Source organism: Juglans regia, chromosome 6, assembly GCF_001411555.2.
Source record: "Juglans regia cultivar Chandler chromosome 6, Walnut 2.0, whole genome shotgun sequence".
NCBI classification, from domain to species: Eukaryota; Viridiplantae; Streptophyta; class Magnoliopsida; order Fagales; family Juglandaceae; genus Juglans; species Juglans regia.
The window spans coordinates 4935696-4962743 of NC_049906.1; the positions used below are offsets into that span (position 1 = coordinate 4935696).

The 27048-nt window shown below is 34.2% G+C and overlaps 3 protein-coding genes across 7 annotated transcripts; all 3 read left to right on the top strand.

The window, feature by feature from the left end:
• Positions 1–1569: 1569 nt before the first annotated feature.
• On the top strand, positions 1570–6157 carry LOC109017114 (histone deacetylase 2). The gene is made up of 13 exons (XM_035691259.1): positions 1570–1734; positions 1823–1878; positions 2722–2839; positions 3053–3115; positions 3432–3500; positions 3593–3759; positions 3874–3938; positions 4018–4064; positions 4238–4282; positions 4373–4423; positions 4730–4816; positions 5000–5087; positions 5732–6157. Exons 1-13 carry the CDS (start codon positions 1633–1635, stop codon positions 5824–5826), a joined length of 1053 nt encoding a protein of 350 aa, XP_035547152.1. The 5' UTR covers positions 1570–1632; the 3' UTR covers positions 5827–6157.
• Positions 6158–8142: 1985 nt separating this feature from the next.
• Positions 8143–12736, top strand: LOC118348779 (histone deacetylase 2-like). Its single transcript, XM_035691260.1, has 13 exons — positions 8143–8310; positions 8399–8454; positions 9298–9415; positions 9629–9691; positions 10008–10076; positions 10169–10335; positions 10450–10514; positions 10594–10640; positions 10814–10858; positions 10950–11000; positions 11306–11392; positions 11576–11663; positions 12311–12736. The coding sequence occupies exons 1-13, from the start codon at positions 8209–8211 to the stop codon at positions 12403–12405; spliced, it is 1053 nt and encodes a 350-aa protein (XP_035547153.1). The 5' UTR covers positions 8143–8208; the 3' UTR covers positions 12406–12736.
• Positions 12737–15314: 2578 nt separating this feature from the next.
• LOC109009681 (K(+) efflux antiporter 6) lies at positions 15315–23699 on the top strand. Of its 5 annotated transcripts, none has more exons than XM_018990261.2 (20): positions 15315–15785; positions 15957–16000; positions 16449–16507; positions 16643–16721; positions 16831–16892; positions 16985–17060; positions 17178–17252; positions 18149–18220; positions 18303–18386; positions 19104–19172; positions 19290–19367; positions 19533–19621; positions 20235–20331; positions 20420–20473; positions 21148–21243; positions 21511–21699; positions 21776–21853; positions 22075–22119; positions 22905–23011; positions 23174–23699. In XM_018990261.2, exons 1-20 carry the CDS (start codon positions 15539–15541, stop codon positions 23211–23213), a joined length of 1740 nt encoding a protein of 579 aa, XP_018845806.1. In that variant the 5' UTR covers positions 15315–15538; the 3' UTR covers positions 23214–23699. The 5 variants fall into 5 exon arrangements, with proteins under 5 accessions (XP_018845806.1, XP_018845804.1, XP_018845805.1 ...); XM_018990259.2 differs by having other exon boundaries at positions 15316–15785; positions 22905–22994; XM_018990260.2 differs by having other exon boundaries at positions 15316–15785; positions 15963–16000; positions 22905–22994.
• Positions 23700–27048: the final 3349 nt, after the last annotated feature.

Genomic DNA, 27048 nt, shown 5'->3' on the forward strand with positions numbered 1-27048 from the left:
GAGAATCTTCTTTAGCCTGTTTGCGAGGATCTTTGCTATAATTTTGTAGCAAACATTTGAGAGGCTGATTGATCTGTATTGATGAACAGTGTTTAGACAGTTTGTTTTTGGGATGAGGGCAATATGGGTGTGATTCAATTCCTTTAGCAGTTTACCATGAATGAAGAAATTTTTTTGGCTGCTATGAAGTCAATTTTTATAATGTCCCAATACTGCTTGTAAAACAAACCAGCGAAACCATCAGGGCTAGGAGCTTTCATTGAATGTGTTTGTTTAATGGCACTAATGATTTCATCATCAGTAGGGATTTCATAAAGAAAGTTATTTTCCATGTTTGAGATCTTGTCAGGGAACAAACCTTCTAACTCCATGTTTGAATTGGGATTGGAAGAAGTGTATATGTATTTAAAGTGATCCAAAAAGATGTTTTGGATAACATTTTGACCAGTCGTCCAGTGGTTGGGATTCAACTTTAAATAACACTATTAAAAAATTAAAAATAAAATACTCTTTTACATATTATAATTAAAAAAAGAATAATTCATCTCATCAGCCACAATTCATTATCCCATATTTTATAAAAAAAATTATTAAATGTGAAGTGTGGGGATAAATAGTAACTGATGTATAACAAAACCTTTAAAAAAATTTAATTCACAGGCCGATGTGGAAGGCACACATTAATATGGTATGATCTAATTTGTAAAAAAATTATAAATTTAAATATTATAAATAAGATCATGACATATCAATTATGTGAATGACGTATAGAGTTTTAAATAGATAAGTCTCTTATAAATTTTTTATAAAAAAAATAGATCCTACTAATAATAACAGTTTTTTTTTTTTTTTTTTACATTTTGTTAAGGTGAAACCCACTTTTTTATAAGAATCGGTATGAAATTTGTCTATTTAGAAATTGTATAACTCATTTCTTTTTTTTATTGTATTTTTATTTGAATCTTTGTATTTTTTTTTAATTGTAAATACCATTGTTATTGTATTTTTTATTAGAAAAATAGTAAAGAAACTAAGATGGTAAGGGGGGAGGGATCGTATCCGGTCACCCAATCAAACCGATTCCATCAACCGTGTAATTAAAAAGGATAGGTTTGGGGGGTAAGATGAGAATTTTGTGTTTTGTTTTGAAGTTTAAAATATTAAATTTTAATATTATTATTATTTTGAGATTTGAAAAATATGTATTGAAATTTAAAAAAGTTAAATTGTTTATTATATTTTGTATGAGGATTTGAAAAATGTGTAATGATGAGATGATAATTTTGTGTTTTGTTTAAGCCCCCAAACCTGCCCTGAATCTCTGCAAATCAGCTATTTTCGGTTGTGTTTGGATGTTGAAGTGAGTTGAGTTGAGATGATAAAATATTGTTAGAATATTATTTTTTAATATTATTATCATTTTAAGATTTGAAAAAGTTGAATTGTTTATTATATTTTATATTAGAATTTAAAAAAATTGTAATGATGAGTTGAGATGAGTTGAGAGATGTTTAGTAACCAAAAAAATTGTTTATTATATTTTGAAAAAGTCTCCTTCGCATTACGCGACCATTGAATTATCAGTCTCTCTATCGCTGTGTTCTCCGCAACTCCACGAGTCGCGCTAGAGCAATGTCGTCCGCCTCTTCTTCTTCATCCGCGACCGAGGCCGAAACTCTTCGGCGCAGCCGAATTCTCAAAAGCAAGCTATACTTGGACGTTCCTCTCTCCAAGGTAAACCTATAAGGCTGTGTGTGTGTGTGTGTACGCGTCATATGGAATTTTTTTGTTTGTTTTTTAATTAAGTGTTTTGATCAATCAGGTTCCTGTTATTTACTCGGCGTCGTACGATATAGCGTTTCTTGGCATAGAGGAGCTGTAAGAACTTTGATTTTCATTTTTCTTATACTCTTTGCTGTATTCTGAGGGTTGTTAAGTATTTTATGCTTGCTTAATTAGGCTTCTTCAAGTCACCACTTCATATATTTGATTCCAAGTTTAAAAAGTGGGTTATTTTCTCAGTGGTGAAACGCGATTTGGTTCATTTTAGTTTCAATTCCTGTTTGTATGAATAGTACCGAACTTCAATCTATTGGACTTGTTTACAGATTACTATTTCTCGAGGCAAAAATGGCATTTGTGAACTCTTGGAATTGCTAAAGCCTGTAGTTAATTAAAAACATTTTGTAATTGAAAGTATCGATCTTTCAAGGATCGTGTTACCAAGTTGCTCACTCCTTTAATCTTGCGGAGATTAACTACCAGCCTTACGAAAAAGAACTAGCTGTTTTATATGTTAGGCTCTGTTAGGGATGGCAATAAATAATGTTGATTTGCCGTGCAATAGATGGGAAATCAAATCATGATATTTTATCCTAGGAAAAAGCCATGCTATTTTAAATATATGACTATTTTACGCAAAAACCTTTTCGTCCATGAACAGCAGGTTCTCTTGTTATGATCTATGTGTAATACCACGTGCTATCTTAATACTTTTATGAGTAAGAGTACATTGGTTCTTTATATATTATATTTTTAAATAGGTCTATTAGTTGTGGCCCTAAAAGTAGAAATAGTATGCCATGATTTTTTGCATGCCTTGCGTGATTAGAGTGATGACCTCTGTTGGCCCCTGAAAGAGTAAAAGTTTCTGTTGAGTGTTGGGCTGGATGTGAGTTGGTAGTTATAATCCTGGCCTTGATTAAATATGGAATTATGTAGGCACCCATTTGATTCATCTAAATGGGGTCGTGTATGTCGATTCCTCATCTCTGATGGTGCTCTGGGCAAATATTGTATCATTGAGCCTCTGGAAGCTTCAAACGAGGATCTCCTTGTGGTAATCTCCATCTTAGCATTGGCATTGGATTCGGACCTATCAAATAATCTAAAACTATGTGATTTTTTATTCTATTTCATATTCTTTTAGACTAATGTTACGTGTGTGCAAAATGCGTAAAGAGCAGTCATTGCGATAATGTATTAATGTAAGATGAGTGCATGCTTCGCTTTCTGTATCCATATACTAGTTGATAAGTGATTTGTTGAACAGGTACATTCAGAATCATACTTGAAAAGTCTAAAAAATAGTGCAAATGTCGCCAGTATAGTTGAGGTAATTTGTGGAACTCCATGCACCTCCAATTTATTAGCTGAAAATGCTTTCTTAGAATACTTTTTTAGAAAGTATTGAATATCATATGCTTTTCCTGAATTTACTGAAAAAAAATGTTTCTTTTGGAGGCAGCTCCATAAAGTCATGAACCTATTAAAACACTAATGCATAGGTATGGTGCTATGTGAAAGACTACAAAATAGTTTTGGTAGTGGGTGCTTTCTTATGGTTTATTGGTTTATGCTAGGTTTTGGTGGTTGCATACTGTGTTTATATGTGTTAAGATTGTAGACTAATCTGAAATCCTATTCTATAGGTCCCTCCTGTTGCTCTATTTCCCAACTCTCTAGTGCAGGAGAAAGTTCTTTACCCGTTTCGCAATCAGGTAAAGTCATCATCCGCTTTGGATATAATTGTCAGAATTTATTTCTTTATTTTGCCTGCAGCATAGGGTTATGTAGATCATGTTTACTGCAGGTGGGAGGGACTATTTTGGCAGCAAAGCTTGCAAAAGAGCGTGGGTGGGCTGTCAATGTAGGAGGAGGGTTTCATCACTGCTCTGGGGAAAAAGGAGGTGGATTTTGTGCTTATGCAGACATTTCTCTTTGCATCCACTATGCCTTTGTACGGTTAAATATATCAAGGTACCAGGAATTTCCATTCAGACTAAATAGATGCAGCCCTTGTGATTATAAGTTGGGGACTTTAAATTAGAGTCTGAGAATTGGATATATATTTCTTGTCTGCAAATTTTACAGGGTGATGATAATTGATCTTGACGCACACCAAGGAAATGGCCATGAACTGGATTTTGCTGATGACAGTATGCTACTTATTTTTCCAAGCTTGGTTTTATATTTCACTCGCTTATTTGATATCAATGATGGGATTTTTACTAACAGGACGAGTCTATACACTGGACATGTACAACCCTGGAATATATCCATTTGTAAGCTGCCTGCTCTAGTTCTTATTCTTATATCTTTTGCTTACTTGTAAGGTGCCAGCTATCCTGCTGGAATGGTTTTTTGGAATTGTTTGAGGGTAGAGAGAAATCATGAATTCTATCATTGAGTAGTGCATGGTTGTATTTTTTTTTTATTTAATATTCTTGTTTGTCAGGATTATGAAGCACGAAGATACATTGATCAGAAGGTTGAAGTAATGGTAAGCGGTTAATATCTCAATGTAGACTTAGATTGTAGTAGTTTTTGTCCTGAAACTACTATAATGGTTCATTTTTCCTGCTGACAACAGAGTGGAACCACAACCGATGAATACTTGAAGAAATTGGATGAGGCACTTAAGGTATATACTTGTTCCTTCTCCTGTCTCGAGCATGCCTATCGTTGATTTCCTCTTTTTCCTGCAAGATCCTCGATTGGATATAAAGCTCGGCCTATTCCATATTCCCCCCAAACACAAAACAGAGAAAAAGAAAAGAAAAAGTGAACAATTAATTTTCATGGCTTTGAGGTTTAATCTGTGAACAATTCTCATGGCATTGAAAAAGAAAGTGATGAAACCATGTGCATGAAAATTCAGCTTTAAGTTGCAATTAATTTATCCACTGTATTTCTTGCATCTTTGAGAACTCTTGTATGTGAATATTAGGTTGCTGCGAGTATGTTTGATCCTGAGTTAGTGGTTTACAATGCTGGAACTGATATTCTTGATGGAGATCCACTAGGCAGGTTGAAGGTAATTTTGGTTGGACATGTTTGGCTTGCGATAAAGTGATAGTTCTCTATTTGCCTTTCCTTTTCCCCTAGTATTTATTTATTTGTGTTAAAAACAGGAATAGTTATTCACCGTATAAAAAGCACAGAAGTTGTTTCCTCTCTGTTTTCCAATTTATGTTTTTATGTTTGCTTTATTTTGCAGATCAGTTCTGATGGGATTGCCAATAGAGATGAGAAAGTTTTTAGGTTCGCTCGTGAGCGGACCATACCTATTGTCATGCTCACATCAGGTTCTCTCTCTCTCTCTCCCTTTCTCTCTCATTGCATAGAAGGAAGAGCGACTCATTTCAGCAATGGCCATCTCTTTATTTTAGTCATACTGCCTATATGTTTCTCTGTCTGGGAGACCACATTTCAGACATCTTGATTATGCCCTTCGCCCACAAAGTATCTAAAACTTCTTTCACCAAAAAGCATCTCAAAGCTCCTGATCATTGTAACTCTGGTACGTTTATAACTATTAACAAATATAAATTGGAAAAAATGTATTGAAACTAATATGTTGAGAAAAAAAGAAATGATCATATAAGCGGATCCTGGATATTGCTTCCATGTTTCTTATGGAAAAAACATGTTAGCCTCGATCACGCGCACTTAAATATAAAAATGAAAGAGAATCTTAGGAGACCCTTGCAAAAGAGATTGTGTAAATCCCGAATGAGCAGCAATTCTTCCATTTACGGAGCCTTTAGAACCTCTCATTGCATAGGTATTGTCTTTGGCCTTTGGTTTTTCCATGTTGCATCACCCCATGGATTATTGACAAAGATTGCAGACGTACAGCATTCTGCTAACTCCTCTGTGTTGTGATTTAGAATAGGGAAAAAAGGTAAAATGGTTGGAAATGTTATGTATGTGACCTTGCATGTTGCAGGTGGTTACATGAAGTCAAGTGCCAGAGTTATAGCAGATTCCATGATCAACCTGTCAAAGAAATGCCTGATAGATATGGGTAAGAATGCCACGTAAAGTTGTTCATGATCGTTCTCTGCCAGAAGATAGGAGGTTGGATTTCCATCAACAGATCTATGGTATGGGTTTGAAACGAGTTTTTTAAGCTGATCACCAAACTTATGGTTGTAAATTATTATTATATGGTTCTTCCTCCCTCCCCCTTTCCCTCTTTTTCTTTTTTTAAAAAAAGAAAGAAACTATAGTCAAAAGAGAATGTGAACATGTATATTGAAATGGTAAATATGTGTGTTGTAAGCATTGCATTTCCTGCATCTGAATTCAGTTCTGAAAACACTCCTCTCGATGGTTTCATGTTGAAAAAACATATTTGGTTGTTGCTTCCATAGATTCAGTTCCGACTTCTGAGTGACTCTAAACTCTCAGCTCTCTTTAGCTTCTTTGGATTCTTTCTTGTTGATGGAGGCCTTGTTCCCGATTGCTTGGGGTACCAATATTTCGTTTCTTCTTAGATAGAGTAACAGCTGTCTGACAACGAGGGGTGTGTCGTTTTGCATGGGGACCCAGAAATGGTTCGGTTTTCAACACATTGATTAACTTAATTACATCTTAATGATTTTATTTTATTAAAATTACTTAGCCCCTATGATATTTTGCACCATTAAACTAAACTAGTAACGAGAGTTACAAGTTTCAAATGCACATATTTTGTATAAGCTTTTTGCAAAAGAGTAATGTTACGTAAAATCATGAAGTATGCAAACGCCGTGCAATCGTTTTGAAAAAGAGTGAGATTTATTATTATAAAATTAATTTTTTTTATGTGTGTCTCGTATTTACTCACTTCTTATAAAGGGTTGTGCAGCACTTACGCATTCCACAATTGTAAATATTATTTCTCTTTGTAAAAATATGGACTCTACTAAGAAAAAATAAGTTTTTCAAAATTTTCTATGATGAGGTCTATTTTTTTATAAAAGGTTTGCACGAGATTTGTATTTGTGTATTTGGAGTTTGTATATATATTTTTCTAAACTAATTAAGTGTTGATTCATATGATCTTTGTAGTCAATTTTAGTCGTTCATAATTTTTTTTGTATATAAAAAATGAGCTGTATTTTCAAAGCTAACATTTTATTTAAATATTGATGAGAATGGAAAACGAGGAAATTTCCAATTGCAACTTGCAAGGGGAGTCACATGCGGAGGGCCCTAAGGCTCATAAAAGCATACAGACAGGCATTACTGCCAGCTAGTGTTGTAATCAAAACCATAAAAAAATTTATAACAAGACTTCACTCTTCCTCCCTCTTACCACACGGTTTAAACCCTTGAATTCACTTCATCTCTTCTCAATCACTTTCTTAACTCATGATTGCTTGTAAATTCTTCCTCTAGATTATACAACATTCCCATAAGCAATGTATTTTAATGATTTTTTTTTTTTGACCTCACTAATATATATATATATATATATATATATTTTAATGAATTATGGGCACCCCTAAAGCTTTTGTTTTTTTAGTAGAAGTTACAATGTATATAATTATAAAATATAAAGCCAAAAGCCCATAAACAATAATTAAATAAAGAGTAATGTTAGGCTACCGCCCAGCAGTGACTTCTAGACATGCCACTTAGGCAGAACTCATCTTTTTTTATTTTTTTTCTTTTTTTTAACATCTTTAAATATTTTTAAAAAATAAAAAAATATTAATATACTAATAGCCACTTCCTTAATCAGTAAGGAAAAAAAAATTAAATATATAAATAGTTAAAATGAGTAAGCAAAATGAGAGGACAAAGTAATATTATTCCTACCAAATATTAAACAACCTAAAAAAAAGATGTTGTATCCGGTCACCCAATCAAACCGATTCCATCAACCGTGTAATTAACAAGGGTAGGTTTGGGGGGTAAGATGAGAATTTTGTGTTTTGTTTTGAAGTTTAAAATATTAAATTTTAATATTATTATTATTTTGAGATTTGAAAAATGTGTATTGGGATTTTAAAAAGTTAAATTGTTTATTATATTTTGTATGAGAATTTGAAAAATGTGTAATGATGAGATGAGATGAGATGAGAATTTTGTGTTTTGTTTAAGCCCCCAAACCTGTCCTGAATCTCTGCAAATCAGCTATTTTCGGTTGTGTTTGGATGTTGAAGTGAGTTGAGTTGAGATGATAAAATATTGTTAGAATATTATTTTTTAATATTATTATTATTTTAAGATTTGAAAAAGTTGAATTATTTATTATATTTTATATTAGAATTTAAAAAAATTGTAATGATGAGTTGAGATGAGTTGAGAGATGTTTAGTAACCAAAAAAATTGTTTATTATATTTTGAAAAAGTCTCCTACGCATTACGCGACCATTGAATTATCAGTCTCTCTATCGCTGTGTTCTCCGCAACTCCACGAGTCGCGCTAGAGCAATGTCGTCCGCCTCTTCTTCTTCATCCGCGACCGAGGCCGAAACTCTTCGGCGCAGCCGAATTCTCAAAAGCAAGCTATACTTGGACGTTCCTCTCTCCAAGGTAAACCTATAAGGCTGTGTGTGTGTGTGTGTACGCGTCATATGGAATTTTTTTGTTTGTTTTTTAATTAAGTGTTTTGATCAATCAGGTTCCTGTTATTTACTCGGCGTCGTACGATATAGCGTTTCTTGGCATAGAGAAGCTGTAAGAACTTTGATTTTCATTTTTCTTATACTCTTTGCTGTATTCTGAGGGTTGTTAAGTATTTTATGCTTGCTTAATTAGGCTTCTTCAAGTCACCACTTCATATATTTGATTCCAAGTTTAAAAAGTGGGTTATTTGCTCAGTGGTGAAACGCGATTTGGTTCATTTTAGTTTCAATTCCTGTTTGTATGAATAGTACCGAACTTCAATCTATTGGACTTGTTTACAGATTACTATTTCTCGAGGCAAAAATGGCATTTGTGAACTCTTGGAATTGCTAAAGCCTGTAGTTAATTAAAAACATTTTGTAATTGAAAGCATCGATCTTTCAAGGATCGTGTTACCAAGTTGCTCACTCCTTTAATCTTGCGGAGATTAACTACCAGCCTTACGAAAAAGAACTAGCTGTTTTATATGTTAGGCTCTGTTAGGGATGGCAATAAATAATGTTGATTTGCCGTGCAATAGATGGGAAATCAAATCATGATATTTTATCCTAGGAAAAAGCCATGCTATTTTAAATATATGACTATTTTACGCAAAAACCTTTTCGTCCATGAACAGCAGGTTCTCTTGTTATGATCTATGTGTAATACCACGTGCTATCTTAATACTTTTATGAGTAAGAGTACATTGGTTCTTTATATATTATATTTTTAAATAGGTCTATTAGTTGTGGCCCTAAAAGTAGAAATAGTATGCCATGATTTTTTGCATGCCTTGCGTGATTAGAGTGATGACCTCTGTTGGCCCCTGAAAGAGTAAAAGTTTCTGTTAAGTGTTGGGCTGGATGTGAGTTGGTAGTTATAATCCTGGCCTTGATTAAATATGGAATTATGTAGGCACCCATTTGATTCTTCTAAATGGGGTCGTGTATGTCGATTCCTCATCTCTGATGGTGCTCTGGGCAAATATTGTATCATTGAGCCTCTGGAAGCTTCAAACGAGGATCTCCTTGTGGTAATCTCCATCTTAGCATTGGCATTGGATTCGGACCTATCAAATAATCTAAAACTATGTGATTTTTTATTCTATTTCATATTCTTTTAGACTAATGTTACGTGTGTGCAAAATGCGTAAAGAGCAGTCATTGCGATAATGTATTAATGTAAGATGAGTGCATGCTTCGCTTTCTGTATCCATATACTAGTTGATAAGTGATTTGTTGAACAGGTACATTCAGAATCATACTTGAAAAGTCTAAAAAATAGTGCAAATGTTGCCAGTATAGTTGAGGTAATTTGTGGAACTCCATGCACCTCCAATTTATTAGCTGAAAATGCTTTCTTAGAATACTTTTTTAGAAAGTATTGAATATCACATGCTTTTCCTGAATTTACTGAAAAAAAATGTTTCTTTTGGAGGCAGCTCCATAAAGTCATGAACCTATTAAAACACTAATGCATAGGTATGGTGCTATGTGAAAGACTACAAAATAGTTTTGGTAGTGGGCGCTTTCTTATGGTTTATTGGTTTATGCTAGGTTTTGGTGGTTGCATACTGTGTTTATATGTGTTAAGATTGTAGACTAATCTGAAATCCTATACTATAGGTCCCTCCTGTTGCTCTATTTCCCAACTGTCTAGTGCAGCAGAAAGTTCTTTACCCGTTTCGCAATCAGGTAAAGTCATCATCCACTTTGGATATAATTGTCAGAATTTATTTCTTTATTTTGCCTGCAGCATAGGGTTATGTAGATCATGTTTACTGCAGGTGGGAGGGACTATTTTGGCAGCAAAGCTTGCAAAAGAGCGTGGGTGGGCTGTCAATGTAGGAGGAGGGTTTCATCACTGCTCTGGGGAAAAAGGAGGTGGATTTTGTGCTTATGCAGACATTTCTCTTTGCATCCACTATGCCTTTGTACGGTTAAATATATCAAGGTACCAGGAATTTCCATTCAGACGAAATAGATGCAGCCCTTGTGATTATAAGTTGGGGACTTTAAATTAGAGTCTGAGAATTGGATATATATTTCTTGTCTGCAAATTTTACAGGGTGATGATAATTGATCTTGACGCACACCAAGGAAATGGCCATGAACTGGATTTTGCTGATGACAGTATGCTACTTATTTTTCCAAGCTTGGTTTTATATTTCACTCGCTTATTTGATATCAATGATGGGATTTTTACTAACAGGACGAGTCTATACACTGGACATGTACAACCCTGGAATATATCCATTTGTAAGCTGCCTGCTCTAGTTCTTATTCTTATATCTTTTGCTTACTTGTAAGGTGCCAGCTATCCTGCTGGAATGGTTTTTTGGAATTGTTTGAGGGTAGAGAGAAATCATGAATTCTATCATTGAGTAGTGCATGGTTGTATTTTTTGTTTATTTAATATTCTTGTTTGTCAGGATTATGAAGCACGAAGATACATTGATCAGAAGGTTGAAGTAATGGTAAGCGGTTAATATCTCAATGTAGACTTAGATTGTAGTAGTTTTTGTCCTGAAACTACTATAATGGTTCATTTTTCCTGACTGACAACAGAGTGGAACCACAACCGATGAATACTTGAAGAAATTGGATGAGGCACTTAAGGTATATACTTGTTCCTTCTCCTGTCTCGAGCATGCTTATCGTTGATTTCCTCTTTTTCCTGCAAGATCCTCGATTGGATATAAAGCTCGGCCTATTCCATATCCCTCAAAACACAAAACAGAGAAAAAGAAAAGAAAAAGTGAACAATCAATTTTCATGGCTTTGAGGTTTAATCTGTGAACAATTCTCATGGCATTGAAAAAGAAAGTGAAGAAACCATGTGCATGGAAATTCAGCTTTAAGTTGCAATTAATTTATCCACTGTATTTCTTGCATCTTTGAGAACTCTTGTATGTGAATATTAGGTTGCTGCGAGTATGTTTGATCCTGAGTTGGTGGTTTACAATGCTGGAACTGATATTCTTGATGGAGATCCACTAGGCAGGTTGAAGGTAATTTTGGTTGGACATGTTTGGCTTGCGATAAAGTGATAGTTCTCTATTTGCCTTTCCTTTTCCCCTAGTATTTATTTATTTGTGTTAAAAACAGGAATAGTTATTCACCGTATAAAAAGCACAGAAGTTGTTTCCTCTCTGTTTTCCAATTTATGTTTTTATGTTTGCTTTATTTTGCAGATCAGTCCTGATGGGATTGCCAATAGAGATGAGAAAGTTTTTAGGTTTGCTCGTGAGAGGACCATACCTATTGTCATGCTCACATCAGGTTCCTCTCTCTCCCTTTCTCTCTTTCTCTCTCATTGCATAGAAGGAAGAGCGACTCATTTCAGCAATGGCCATCTCTTTATTTTAGTCATACTGCCTATATGTTTCTCTGTCTGGGAGACCACATTTCAGACATCTTGATTATGCCCTTCGCCCACAAAGTATCTAAAACTTCTTTCACCAAAAAGCATCTCAAAGCTCCTGATCATTGTAACTCTGGTACGTTTATAACTATTAACAAATATAAATTGGAAAAAATGTATTGAAACTAATATGTTGAGAAAAAAAGAAATGATCATATAAGCGGATCCTGGATATTGCTTCCATGTTTCTTATGGAAAAAACATGTTAGCCTCGATCACGCGCACTTAAATATAAAAATGAAAGAGAATCTTAGGAGACCCTTGCAAAAGAGATTGTGTAAATCCCGAATGAGCAGCAATTCTTCCATTTACGGAGCCTTTAGAACCTCTCATTGCATAGGTATTGTCTTTGGCCTTTGGTTTTTCCATGTTGCATCACCCCATGGATTATTTACAAAGATTGCAGACGTACAGCATTCTGCTAACTCCTCTGTGTTGTGATTTAGAATAGGGAAAAAAGGTGAAATGGTTGGAAATGTTATGTATGTGACCTTGCATGTTGCAGGTGGTTACATGAAGTCAAGTGCCAGAGTTATAGCAGATTCCATGATCAACCTGTCAAAGAAATGCCTGATAGATATGGGTAAGAATGCCACGTAAAGTTTTTCATGATCGTTCTCTGCCAGCAGATAGGAGGTTGGATTTCCATCAACAGATCTATGGTATGGGTTTGAAACGAGTTTTTTAAGCTGATCACCAAACTTATGGTTGTAAATTATTATTATATGGTTCTTCCTCCCTCCCCCTTTCCCTCTTTTTCTTTTTTTAAAAAAAGAAAGAAACTATATTCAAAAGAGAATGTGAACATGTATATTGAAATGGTAAATATGTGTGTTGTAAGCATTGCATTTCCTGCATCTGAATTCAGTTCTGAAAACACTCCTCTCGATGGTTTCATGTTGAAAAAACATATTTGGTTGTTGCTTCCATAGATTCAGTTCCGACTTCTGAGTGACTCTAAACTCTCAGCTCTCTTTAGCTTCTTTGGATTCTTTCTTGTTGATGGAGGCCTTGTTCCCGATTGCTTGGGGTACCAATATTTCGTTTCTTCTTAGATAGAGTAACAGCTGTCTGACAACGAGGGGTGTGTCGTTTTGCATGGGGACCCACAAATGGTTCGGTTTTCAACACATTGATTAACTTAATTACATCTTAATGATTTTATTTTATAAAAATTACTTAGCCCCTATGATATTTTGCACCATTAAACTAAACTAGTAACGAGAGTTACAAGTTTCAAATGCACATATTTTGTATAAGCTTTTTGCAAAAGAGTAATCTTACGTACAATTATGAAGTGTGCATACGCCGTGCAATCGTTTTGAAAAAGAATGAGATTTATTATTATAAAATTAATTTTTTGTATGTGTGTATCGTATTTATTTACTTTTTATAAAGAGTTGTGTGGTGCTTACGTACTCTACAATTATAAATATCATTTATTTTTGTAAAAATATGGACTCCACTAAAAAAAAATAAGTTTCTCAAATTTTTCTATGATGAGGTCCATTTTTTTTATAAAAGCTTGCACGAGACTTATGTATTTGAAGTTTGTATATATATTTTTCTAAACTAAGTAAGTATTGATTCATAGATCTTTGTAGTCAATTTTAGTCGTTCATAATTTTTTTTGTATATAAAAAATGAGCTGTATTTTCAAAGCTAACATTTTATTTAAATATTGATGAGTATGGAAAACGAGGAAATTTCCAATTGCAACTTGCAAGGGGAGTCACATGTGGAGGGCCCTAAGGCTCATAAAAGCATACAGACAGGCATTACTGCCAGTAGTGTTGTAATCAAAACCATAAAAAAATTTATAACAAGACTTCACTCTTCCTCCCTCTTACCACACAGTTTAAACCCTTGAATTCACTTCATCTCTTCTCAATCACTTTCTTAACTCATGATTGCTTGTAAATTCTTCCTCTAGATTATACAACATTCCCATAAGCAATGTATTTTAATGATTTTTTTTTTTTTTGACCTCACTAATATATATATTTTAATGAATTATGGGCACCCCTAAAGCTTTTGTTTTTTTAGTAGAAGTTACAATGGATATAATTATAAAATATAAAGCCAAAAGCCCATAAACAATAATTAAATAAAGAGTAATGTTAGGCTACCGCCCAGCAGTGACTTCTAGACATGCCACTTAGGCAGAACTCATCTTTTTTTTATTTTTTTTTATTTTTTTAACATCTTTAAATATTTTTAAAAAATAAAAAAATATTAATATACTAATAGTCACTTCTTTAATCAGTAAATAAAAAAAATTAAATATATAAACAGTTAAAATGAGTAAGCAAAATGAGAGGACAAAGTAATATTATTCCTACCAAATATTAAACAACCTAAAAAAAATAAAAAAAAGAAACAGACTTCCCATGGATATTTTAGATACAAAGGGTATTGTGACTAACACCTTTAATTAACACATTGCTAAATACCATCCACTTAGGTTGACTTTCCTAAAACATGAACACTTCAATAAATATATGTTTGGCAAGCTGAATTAATCATATGAAGATCTTTGGTTTCGTGAAATTCAGGCAAATAATTGAAGGTGATTGGATCCTTTCTTTATTAGGATGGATATCTCTTATTAATATTCCAAAACTTAACTTAAACTTTTGATACCATTATTTTTTTCTTAGAATTATATAAGTTATTGTAAAATGCAACTAATCCACAATCCTCCTTGAAAAAAATAACACAACTAATCCACAATCAAATTATGTTGTATTCATCAAAGATCTCATTATTTACAAGTAGAAAGACTAGAAATATTATATAATCGTGTTGGTAAAAATAAGATTGGATTCGCCTAGAATTCAATTATAAATATAGAGTGAGAGATTCCACAATATTTTGAATAAATTAATCAGATATTATTAAATATTTGAAATATATATATACATAGATATGATATATTTTATGCGTTTCTCTCTCACTTTTAAGTCTTAGGCTACTTTTGAAAACTGGATCTAACTAAGATCAATTCAGTTAAGTCTAATTTTAAATTAAGTTTAATATTTAAATATTAAAATTTTAAATTATTAAATTCATCTCAACTCAAAATATTTTTACATTTAAAGACTCGTAACATTTTTTAACTTAATATCTTTTGACACGTAAAATCTATAACTTTTTTTCATTTTTTATAAATATATTTAAATCCCGTCCAACGTTTAAGGAAAAATATTTGCATCAGTCCCACACCAGCACACACTCAACCTATTGAGTGTTAAAAAAAAAAAAAGTGATGTGAAGTGTATGCCGGTATGGGGCTGATGCATAGCATTTCCCAACGTTCAAACGATGCTTTGAATTTCAATTAACAAAAAAAAAAAAAAAAACTACCGGGGCTTTGTACCCGAATAAATTTATCGGGTAACCGTGTTGGTTTTCCGGATCGAAGACAATTTGCAGGTTTTTTGACGAGTTTCAGACTTACGGTTGACCCGAACCCGGTCCATGTTTACTCTTTTCCTCTCCATCTTCCTTCTTTACTTCATTCCCCTCTCTCTCTCTCTCAGTCTCTTTCTCTGAGTGGGTCTCTCTCTAATCTCTATCCATTTGCAGATTTGCTGTTTCATCTGCGCGTCTTTCTTATTCCTCTCGCTTTTTTCGTTCCTTCTCTGTGCTTCTCTCTGTCTCTCTTAGGGCGCACACAGACAGGCACGCTTAAACCTGCTCCGGGCTTGATTATCCTGCGTCACTCTCCGCAATGTCGAAGAAATCTCCGTCCTTGGAGTCCAGTCTCTTCCTCTTTGCAGTGGCAGCCCCTACGCTGCTCCTACTCTGCTTCTCCCCCCTGTTACTTACTTCGCCCTCACTCGCCGAATCAGATCGCCTCGACTCCACCAACTCCACCGAGTCTAATGTCTCTCTCTCTACTCCTAAAGAAGCCAGCTTCGCCCAAATGATTGATCAAGCTCTCGCCAACGAGTTCTCCGAGAACGATCAGCCCGAAGGTTCTCAGATCCGATCTTTCTGCTTTTTAGTTTGATTAGGCTTTATCTTTCTCTTTATTTGTTTGCCGAAGAACCAGTCTGATATGCGACAAGACATACTTGATTGTTGACCTAAGTATATCTACAGATTTAGACTTTCAATTTTCTTTACCTGCGTAATTATTTTGGCAGCGGCAGATGCTGGAGGCTTCAATAACAGTGTAGCAGAACAGCAGGTTGGTGGCTTCATTTTCTTTTAGAATTCAAATAAGAAAATCTTTGAAAAAGAACTAGTTTTTATAACCATTAAAAGAGCAAGCATTTTCACTTGTGCCCTTGACATGCATTTTTTCTACACCGAAAAAAGAAAAAAAAAACATATACTAAATTACAAGGAGGTAATTGATTTATGATTGGTTTAATAGTTACAATTCTAAATCTTGATTTCATTTACGACATGGTGTGATTTCAATCATCACAGATCTAATTTTATGCAAATTTTGATTGCGTACTTTTCTAATCATGTATTCTTTATTCTCAAATGCATTTTATTTTTGTTGCTGGCTCTTAATTTGTTGGATACGCTAGATCTTATCTTTCTGTCTTGGTTTGAATTTATTAGGTACCCATTATAGCACAAAGCACTTGCTGAATTGCATTTTTTTTTTCTGTGTTGTTGATCAGGCAGTTCTGGAGACTGTAGCCAGAGTTAAATCGAAGAAAAACGATACGAAAGAGGATAAGTATGTGTTTCTTTGTTAAACTGAGGATTAATGTCCATCTCGCTATAATTCATCGCTAATAAAATGACCTTTCCTTTCTTTATGTATGTCAACAGTTCGTGCTTTTCTCATCTCCACTGTTGATTTAACTTTTAGGTCATTCCAATTGCATAATGTCTTTAATCTGGATACTGATAATAGAGCTGAAGATACACCAACATTAATAGATCGAAAGGTAGATTTCTTCATTTAAAAATATGTCCTTTTGGTATGTAATTTAAAAAATTCCTTGGTCGTAGTTATCGATTTAGTTTAGATGAATAATCTCTGTGCTTTGTTTTCAGGACAATGTCTTTATTATATCTAATTTTAAATCAAAATATCCAGTTCTGCAGCTGGACTTAAGGTAAACTTGAGAGTTTGCTATAGTTTTGTAAACTTCTGTTTCTGCACGTACATTGTGAGTTTCTCTGAGCTTTTCTACTTATTTCTTTGTAGATTGATATCCGATTTGGTAGTTGTTATTGTCTCAGCAACTTGTGGTGGCATTGCCTTTGCTTGTGCTGGACAGCCGGTCTGATTATATTTGATCTATGTTTTTTACATGACAGAGTGCAATGTTAGAATCTGTTCAAGTCTTATATTGAACTGATTATCTGATATTATTGTTAATCATGCTTAATGTTCTCAGGTTATCACTGGATATCTGCTAGCTGGATCTTTTATTGGACCTGGAGGATTTAACTTTGTTAGTGAAATGGTCCAAGTATGTTGCTTTTTCCTTTGAAAACTTTAGTGCCTTTTATCTTTAATTACCTCTAAATTCTTGAATATGACTGTTTGTTTGCTTTAATGTCATACTTCACTGTTTTACTGAAGTAATCCCCTTATGTGCCATGATAGGTACTTATAAAAAAAAAAATGTGCCATGATAGGTAACGAATGATATCGAATGAGTGTAATGATTCAATTGACATATCTAACATTGTTCCTATGGGAGAACAATGGACGAGAGAACAATGGACGAGCTTAAAGTTTTCTTTTTTAAGACATTGTTCCTATGGGCGGGGGCTATAGTTTGTAACGGACGTAGTGTCCATGATCTTCTTCTTTCTATTGTAACCTCTAGCTAGGCATTTTTTCATGTATACTTCCTGTGTACCTGGGCTTTGCCTATTTCTATGAATATATTATCTTTGATTACCTATCAATAAAAAAAAGACATATCTAACACTTACTGATTATCATCATATTGATTCCTTTAGAATTTAGATAAAGCCAAGACCATTACTTGTTATAGGCTAGTTGTTTTTGATTCTTACGTTTCTACAATCTATTTCAATGTGCCTATTTTAGAAATATACTAGAGATCATGCATTTTGTTGGCTTAAATGGGTAATAGCACGAAAAATTTAACAAACTCATTAATAAAGTATTGATTAGTCGGCTTTCTTTTGTACATTGGCTACGTACGTTACCAAGTTTCTTTTTGACTGCTTGAGAAACTATACGGATGATTTGTACATGTGCAATTATTTACTAGGTTCATAGACTCATTCGCAGAGGATACTCTGGTGAAGATTTCATATCACATCATTACCCTCTCCATTTGTCAAATATTTTTACATGTCACTTACGTTTTGCACTACTGCATGCACATAGGTTGAAACAGTTGCTCAGTTTGGTGTAGTTTTTCTTCTTTTTGCACTGGGCCTGGAGTTCTCCACAACAAAGGTCTAATCTTTTTCCTTAGCCTGCTTCATTTTCTGTCTTTTAGTGAAATGGTGGTTGAAATTGTACTACTGTGTGATTGTAGCTTCGAGTTGTTCGAGCAGTTGCTGTTCTAGGGGGCCTGCTACAAATTTTCCTATTTATGTGCCTGTGTGGTATTATAGCCTCGGTATGGCTACAGTTCTCACAGAACTCTTTTGAAAGTTTGTGCTTTTCGACTTGTGAAAACTGCTTGCACATGAGGATCTCTGCCATATAGAAGTTCAATTGAATTCGGAATGTTGCAAATACTCAGAGAGTTACAATTTTCAAAGCAATACAAACAGTTAAATGTAGAAGACAAATTTACTGAGGATCTTGTTTGGTATCAACTTCATTTCCAACCACTGAAGAGTTATTTCACTCTAAAGTTAATTATCCCGTTACACTTCATAATTATTTTGTTGAGGGTTTCTGGCTCTCAAGATCCAATCTATAGGTTTTATTGTTTTCTATTAAGAATTTTGACTTTATGTCAGTGGTATGGTAATGCCATTGTAGGTTTGGTAATGTAAAAGACAACTTTGATATCGTTCACCATAATTAGGCATTCTAGTTCTTTGGTGAATTATATGGTAGTATCAGACCATATTTTTGGTCGAGCCGGTGGATTTTCCACTATAGCATCTTGAACCTGTTCCTCCTCCATCTGACCATAAACATTATTAATAACTTGTTTGCATGGAGTCCTTGGGGGCTTGGCTCAAGAGATAAAGCAGTAGGGTGCTGATGGGGTGGGTCTTTGGTTTTTATGTCAACTATTAAAAGCATAAAGGGGCACAACCCTAGTACACGAAGTACAATATGTATGTTGCTCACTCAATGCCGCCAATTTGTCTTTTTGCAGTTGTGTGGTGGTAAAGCTTCAGAGGGTGTATTCGTTGGTGCATTACTGTCTATGTCTTCAACAGCAGTGGTAAAGCTTCATGTGATTTTGGCATATGAATGAATGCATTTTTTCTTCTAGGTGTATATACTTGGTTGAATGATAAATAATCCCCGTAATGTTGAGGTTTTATCCTTTGGGACTCAGGTCTTGAAGTTTTTGATGGAAAAAAACTCCACTAATTCCCTTCATGGCCAAGTAACCATCGGCACCCTTATTCTGCAGGTACTTTAGTTGCCTTTTCTTTTCTTTTCTTTAACAGTCTTCCTTCCATGGATTCCAATTTATTGTTTAGTTTATTCTTTCTACTAAATAATTGATGCAAACTATCAATTTCTTCATTCGAATACTCTTTCAGTGTTATCGTCTTAATAACTTTTGGCCCTCCAGGACTGTGCCGTGGGTTTACTGTTTGCTTTGCTTCCTGTACTGGGTGGGACTTCTGGTGTCCTTCAAGGAGTGATGTCCATGACTAAAGTGTAAGTAAAGAACTTATGAAACTCTCCAAATTTTCAGCCTTCTTTCTCTGTCTGAGAAGTGTAGATGTGTCTGATGCGAAATGGCTCATTCAAAGATGTGTTTCTGCTACTTAGCAAATAGCTGAAAATTTTGTAAGTCTTATAACAGAAGGCAGGAGATTTTGAAGTGCCACCAGTGGCGCCTTAGGACTATAGAAGTACATAAAAGAAATGGCATGAAATGTATTTTTATTGGTGGGGGCAAGGGAAGCCATGGGGTACTGAATACCAAACAATGTGAAGCCTACATATTGAAAAGATTATCTGGAACTGAATTGAAACTTGCAATTTTTTGTGCTATCTCCATTAAACTGGATAAGACATTTTTATTCTTTACCAGTGAAGGGAGCTGAAAGGAAAAGTAAATTTCTACTTGATATGATGATACTACATGTAAATATGAAGATGAAATGGCCTAGGAAAATCTGGCTTTGATGAGGTGACCCTATGATGGGTTGGAGTCAGTACAGTTATGATTGATTGTTTGTTTCAGAACTTTTCCTCTTTCATTTTGCTCTTCTTTCTCCGATCTCATTAGTATATGTTATAACATCGTAGTTCTTCTCTTTTCCAGGTTGGTGGTGTTGATTACATTTTTGGCTGTTCTAACTATATTATCTCGTACTTGTGTTCCTTGGTTACTTAAACTCATGATAAGCCTATCATCACAGGTATGGGTATTTTTCTTTTGCATAATGTTAGAGATAGCAAACCTAGTTCACTTCAATCTGTTCTCTAATTTTATCTTTATTTGTGCAGACCAACGAACTATATCAGTTGGCATCGGTTGCATTCTGCTTGCTTGTAGCCTGGGTTCGTTTTGCTTCCTAATTCTTTATGTCTGAAATTATTGTTTTCGCTTAGAGATTACCCTATCTTCATTACATATAATGTGTCTGGATTAGGCACAAAAAGTAATGGAAAGGTTGACACCTGGAGTTATATTCCTTGATGACTCCAATAACTTGTTTTTCCCAAAAAAAAAGCCCCATCAGTACTTTTTGATGATTGTAAAAACATATAAGCCACTGGATTGTGATAGTCGAGTTATAAACATAGGAGCATCACTGTGATGGATGCTGTTGTATTGGCCAAGCCTAGGGGAAAAGGGTTTGTCTGAGTGGATTGAAAGATGCTGCATCAAGTTAGTCTATTTTAATATCACCTTAAGAAAAATCTTCTGATAAAAACTTGTGGTTGATAAAGAAAGTATTTATATATTCTTACATCAAGCCTCGTGCATGAGTTTGAATTTTGACATAATTTTGTTGAGAGTATCTCCAGAAAGGGAAATGTGAAAGGATTTGTGACATGGCACAGAAGGCTATAATTGCAGTATCCTTCTTAACTAGTGTTTGTTGCTTCAGAATATTATTTTATTGGTTGAATTCTTTGTTTTGAAAAGGCATTGTGAGTCATGACCATTTCTTGCACATACAATAGACCCTCAGCATGCAACTATTGTCTAATTTTTTGTGTGATTTCAGTGTAGTGACAAGCTGGGGCTAAGCCTAGAACTGGGCTCGTTTGCTGCTGGAGTAATGATATCAACAACTGATCTTGCTCAGCATACACTAGATCAAGTAAGGCTATTTAATTTAGGTTTGCTATTCTTTCCAACTTCCAAGAGCTGACATTTTTATCTTACCCAAGTGTAGCAGCGGCAATTTTAAACCCCTCTCTCTTTCTCCTTCTTCTTCTTTTCTGTTGTATAAACTGTACAACTGTCATGAGCAAATCATATGATGCAACATGTTGTGCTTCGTCCATGTAAGATAAATTGTTGGTCACATGCCGAAGTCTTCTGATTGATCTTAGTAATCTCACATTGAATTCTGTTACCTGTGCAGGTTGAACCCATTCGCAATCTTTTTGCAGCTCTTTTCCTTGCCAGCATTGGAATGTTGATCCATGTTCAATTTCTCTGGAACCATGTGGATATATTACTAGCATCTGTTCTTCTGGTGATCATTGTAAAAACAATTATAATCTCTGCTGTTGTCAAGGGATTTACCTACAACAACAAGACTTCACTTCTTGTAAGATATTGATATTCCACTAGTTATGTTTGTGTTTGTGCGTGCACTATTTTTTAGGGAATTCTGGTGTGTACAGGTTGGGATGTCTCTGGCACAGATAGGGGAATTTGCTTTTGTTCTTCTCAGCCGGGCTTCTAATCTTCATCTAGTTGAGGTTAGTGTTACAGTTTCGGTTATTCAGCCTGATGCTTAAACAGAAAGGTTTCTTTGCTAGGAAAGTTTTGGAGAGCAATTATGTCTGGTGCCCTTATTTTCCAACAATGGTCATGTTTTATAATCATGTTTATGGATCTTTGAAGTTTGGACCCATAACTTCTAGCAGGAAAATATGTGGAACATATGAGGTACTATAGAGCTAACACTGAATATTTTCAGGGAAAAGTGTACCTGTTGCTTCTTGGAACTACAGCTCTTAGTCTGGTATGAAGTCATTTTGTTTTATGCTTTAGCTGATGTAATATGTAGTTTATGTAGTCCATGCATGCTATCGATGTACCTTGTTTGGCTTGTTCCACAACATCTCAGTGTTCGCTGGTACATAACATAGTTACATCAGATGATAACTCTGAATGGGACTGTAAGAGTCTGCATTCTGAGTTTATCTTTTTTAAATAAATAAAAAAAAAAGGTTTGGTGAACTTTTCTCCTCCTTTTACTTCTGAAATTATAGATTCTTTTCTTTTTCCTGGAATCCAGTAATGATGGATTAACAATTTCCTGAAACCAGTCAGAAAAAAATTATATGATGATGAAAAGTAAACTCAAACTGGAAAAGTAGTTAATATTTAGTTTTTCCTCATCCTGCAGGAAATGAGGATTTGAAATGATAAGTGCATACTGATTTCTTCGAATATTTTTCCTTATAAAATGATAAGGGTGTACTGATTTGACAAAATCTTACATGAGCAAGAGGAGCATACCCTGCAAGGGCTTGGAAAATATTTTTGGAGAAGCTTAAATTGATTTTTTCATACAGTTTAGGCTGTTTCCTCCCTGTGTTGAAATGAAGCATCCATATTCCTTTGGTTTTTGTTGATATTGATGATAACTTTTGAGTTCACAGAAATGAGTACTTAAGGAGTCAATATTTTCTAGGGAAGCGATCTTATGTGTCAGGGATAAATGTGTTTGTGGCTGCAGTAATGATCTTCTCTATAATAATCATGTTTTTGTTCTGAGTGGATTATTCACGGAAACTTCCACAGGTGACAACTCCTCTGCTTTTCAAGCTAATTCCTGCCGTAGTGCACCTTGGCGTGCTGTTACGGTGGTTCTCCCCCGATGGTTCCTTGGAGGTAATGACCAGTCTACAGTAAGTGTATAGATGCTTGGGAATAATAGAAGTTCCAATTCTTTACATTCTATCAGTACTATCTTAGTTAGAAGGTCACTTCAATTGCAGTTTCATCTTTTTGAGTTTTATTGTTCCAAATGAATAAGAGTTTTCTGTTCGTTTCTCCTCTTTCAACTTCAGAGTGGATTCAAAGGAGAAAACCTTCGGTCCGAAAGTCTGAAGCAGCGCACTTTATTGATCGATCAAGGACCCCATGATTCATGACATACATATATACGAAGTGAAAGGGAATTTCAGTATCATACCAACTATATAATATCCCTCGCTTTCCCAACACTACTGCCGGTGAAGTCAATTGCGGCTATTCGCTATACAGCTTTTCCATCATTCATGCAACTACCGGATGGTGGTGAGACTAGATCGGGGAAAGAGGTAACCTAATTTCCGAAAGGACTGACAGCTGAAAACTTTTATCTGTGATTTAGTCGTCTCCACCACTTGACCGATTCGTGGAGATATATTCTTTTCATTTGTTACATAGTTTCAATTTTGTTAACTTTTGTGACAATTGTTGTTCATAGATGATTAATTTCAAGTACAGATGGAATTCTCAATGTATAAAAGTCGTGTCTTTATTGCCATGAGATTGTTTTTATGATTGCAATTTTGTAAACTTAAAAACTGAAAATTGTCATTCACGGATCAAGATTTGATTTGATGTAGTTATTATAATTCGATCTGAATCATGTATATATATTACTAACCAATGTATGCTGTTCCATTATTAAGTTAGTTTTTTTAATCAATGATTACTAGCTAGCTAGCTAGCTGGGTGTTAAGAACTTAAGAAACATGATTAAATCAGGAATTAATTAATTTTTGGGAATTAAAACGTGGATGATCCGACGTACGTAGATGCAAGATGAAAGATGGGGAATTTGTTAACAACACGAGTCACGAGTGGTAATCCTCATTCGTAGCTCTTTTGTACATAAATCGTACAATTGTGAGATGCATGAATGAATTTGTATTGAGATCGATCTTGGAATTCAGTCTGTATTGCATGTTGAATCAGAGAAATCAAACAGTGCGGGCAAAACTACCATGGACGGTATGTAAATGTTGTAGGGTCTTTCATATATATATTTGTCTATATCTTAAAAGTGTCTATAACATCAACAGTAATGAACAGTTTAACTCAATCCGGCGTCGTTCTTAGTTGAATGTTAAACATCTAACCCACCCAGTAGCGTCTTCTTCTTCTTCTTCTTCTCTCGCATGTTTCTTTTCTTTCTATGGCTCAATTACATGAATCGCAATGTGCGACGGAGAGGGAAATGGAGGATTGTGGTGGCTGGGTCTGGTAGAGATTGTCGCCGGTGTGAAGTGGTGGAGGTGCGGTGGCCTGGGTGGTCGCGTACGGCTGCGCTGGTTGAGAGAAATGGGAGAAACCCATTTCGGATGGGTTTCCGTGGGGGACAGATATGGCTGCGCGTGGGGGACATCGGTGGTGGCTGGGTTGGTCGTCGGCGTGAGGGGAGTCACCTGTGGTGGTCGTGACGGTAGGTAGCAGCGTATGGCGGCGTCGGTTGAGAGAAATGGGAGAAACCCATTTCGGATGGATTTTCGCGGGGGAGAGATAGGGCTGCGCGTGGTGGACATCGATGGTCCCTCGGTCGGTCGTCGGTGTGAGAGGGACTCCCCGATGGTGGCGGTGAGGCTGGCGGGCGCACGGCGGCGCTGGGCTGGGCTGAAGAAGAACGGCCCGTGCAGATGAATCGGCCAGAGAGAGAGAGACAACATGAAGAAAAAAAAAATTTAATAAAATCATTATAAATTCACTACAAAAAAATAATATATACAAAAAATCATAATTAAACAAATTATCAGCAGCTAGAAAAATTATTTATATCACAAAAAATTATATTTATTTACTCTATTATTATTTAATTAGTTGTGATGTGAAGTACTGGAAAGCAAAAGGGAAAGATAAGTATTTTTACCTTATTTATTAATGTATGATAATATGTCATTTTCTATATTTTGTTGACCGGTGGACATATACGGATATACCCACGTAATTTTCCGTTCAAAAATAAATGAAAAAGTTGCTTTTCTAGGGTAACCACAAACGTGAGTTAGGAGGGAATTGACAATCTATCTCTTCCCAAACAAAATTATTGAGTTCGAGGAAGAGATTAATAGATTTTTAGGTTTTTAGATACTTTTATATATTTTTTTAAAATATTATTTAAATATAAAATATTTTTTAATTTGTTAATCTAATCATTACAATTTTCTTAAATATAAATTTTTTAAATTTTAAAACAAAAACTACATTAAAAAATTATATTCCAATAATATTTTAACTTTTATAATATTTTTATTTTAAGTTTTTTTCTCTCATTTTCTAAAATCAAATAAAACATCTTAATCCAAATAATTTTATATATTACTATTCACAAACCATGTCACTACTATTAATACATCGATTCAAATCATATCTAAGGATATGATGTCTACGTGTGTTGTTTTGTGAAGGACGAGGCTGCTGCTGGTATATTAAAATTTTTAAGATTTAAATCCAACCCTTCATTTTACCACTTCTCATTTTTTTTTCTTCAGTTGAATTGCTTCGATTTATGCAGTGAAGTACTATCACTATCACAAAAATTCTCCACATCTCTTTTCACTTGTTAGGTGCAGAAATTGAATTCATAAAAAAATTCTCTATATACTACTTATTTTACTTATGATTACGGTTTTTTTTTAACCCAAAACATATTTATATTTTATAAAATAAGTTATTTTTCAACCGGACAAATGTGCCTCGCACATTGCCCAACCGCTAGTATATATATATATAATGGCTATCTAGTCCCATCACGATAATTTATGGTTATAGCTTCATAACAACATTACCACCAATAATATGTTAATTGGTCGCCAAAGAATACCTTTTATAAACTTTGAAGGTTAATTGTTTGGACATTTAGAGTATTTCTTAATTATGTGAATAATATTGAAATAGTTTGAGTTAAAACGTTTTATTGGATTTTAAAAAATGAGAGAAAATATTAAATAAAAATATTATAAAGTTAAATAACTGTTTGAATATAATTTTTTAATATAATATTTATTTTGAAGTTTGTAAAAGTTCATGGTTTTGTGTCTGGATAATGATCGCTAGGTAATGATTAGATGAAAAAGTTAAAAATTTAAAATTGAAAAGTGTTTTGTGTTTGAATGATTAGGCGTTTGGATAGTGAAATTGTTTCATCTCATCTCATTATTACAATTTTTTCAAATTTTTACACAAAATATAATAAACAATTCAACTTTTTCAATTCCCTAAACAATAATAATATTAAAAAATAATATTCTAACAATATTATTCAACTTTTAACTTTTATCTCAATTCATCTCATCTTAACTCACTATCCAAATAGCACCTTATCTTTGGTTACATGTGGGGGAAAAAATATAACGTTGATAGATCAGGTTCAGCCATTCTCGTGAAAAAAAGAAAAAAAAAAAAAAAAGACAACCCATTTGATACCTAAATGGGAAAAAGAAGTTTTTGAGACGCATACAATTAGTGAAAAGTAAGAAAAATATTTAAAAAGAAAAAAAATCAGAAGCAATTGAAATGATGATTTGTTCGAGTAATTCATTTCAAATGATAATTAAATCCATTATATTATAGACTCATTGCCACCAAGATTATATAGTTACACCACAATTAATATCCAATAATAATTACGAGAACTAATGATCATGATGATCACCACATATTATAGCAATTAGAATTAATTCAATCTCTCCAAATAAAAGAATGAATAATTTAATTAGTAGTCATTTTTATTACTTGAAGGGGGGAATAAAAGGGGGGGAAGGGAAGGAAAAACACATGACTATGCACCTTCAAATTACTAGAATTATTCACATTTTTTATCCTAATTAATTTAATTATGGTCGTTGAAATGAATGACCTCGTATTATTTTGACAGTAAAATCTTATTGGAAAGTGAGTATAAAGTCTATCTAAAAGGAAA

What these genes read in the sequence shown, in the direction of transcription:
- LOC109017114 (XM_035691259.1), top strand. Translation starts at nt 1,633, where the DNA reads ATGTCGTCCGCCTCTTCTTCTTCATCCGCGACCGAGGCCGAAACTCTT. An exon ending in TTTACCCGTTTCGCAATCAG is followed by an intron (nt 3,501 to 3,592) that starts GTAAAGTCATCA and finishes TGTTTACTGCAG; the next exon opens with GTGGGAGGGACTATTTTGGC. An exon ending in ATCAGAAGGTTGAAGTAATG is followed by an intron (nt 4,283 to 4,372) that starts GTAAGCGGTTAA and finishes TGCTGACAACAG; the next exon opens with AGTGGAACCACAACCGATGA.
- LOC109009681 (XM_018990259.2), top strand. Translation starts at nt 15,539, where the DNA reads ATGTCGAAGAAATCTCCGTCCTTGGAGTCCAGTCTCTTCCTCTTTGCA. An exon ending in TGATAAGCCTATCATCACAG is followed by an intron (nt 20,332 to 20,419) that starts GTATGGGTATTT and finishes TTATTTGTGCAG; the next exon opens with ACCAACGAACTATATCAGTT. An exon ending in CCCCCGATGGTTCCTTGGAG is followed by an intron (nt 22,995 to 23,173) that starts GTAATGACCAGT and finishes TTTCAACTTCAG; the next exon opens with AGTGGATTCAAAGGAGAAAA.
- LOC118348779 (XM_035691260.1), top strand. Translation starts at nt 8,209, where the DNA reads ATGTCGTCCGCCTCTTCTTCTTCATCCGCGACCGAGGCCGAAACTCTT. An exon ending in TGGACGTTCCTCTCTCCAAG is followed by an intron (nt 8,311 to 8,398) that starts GTAAACCTATAA and finishes TTGATCAATCAG; the next exon opens with GTTCCTGTTATTTACTCGGC. An exon ending in AATTGGATGAGGCACTTAAG is followed by an intron (nt 11,001 to 11,305) that starts GTATATACTTGT and finishes TGTGAATATTAG; the next exon opens with GTTGCTGCGAGTATGTTTGA.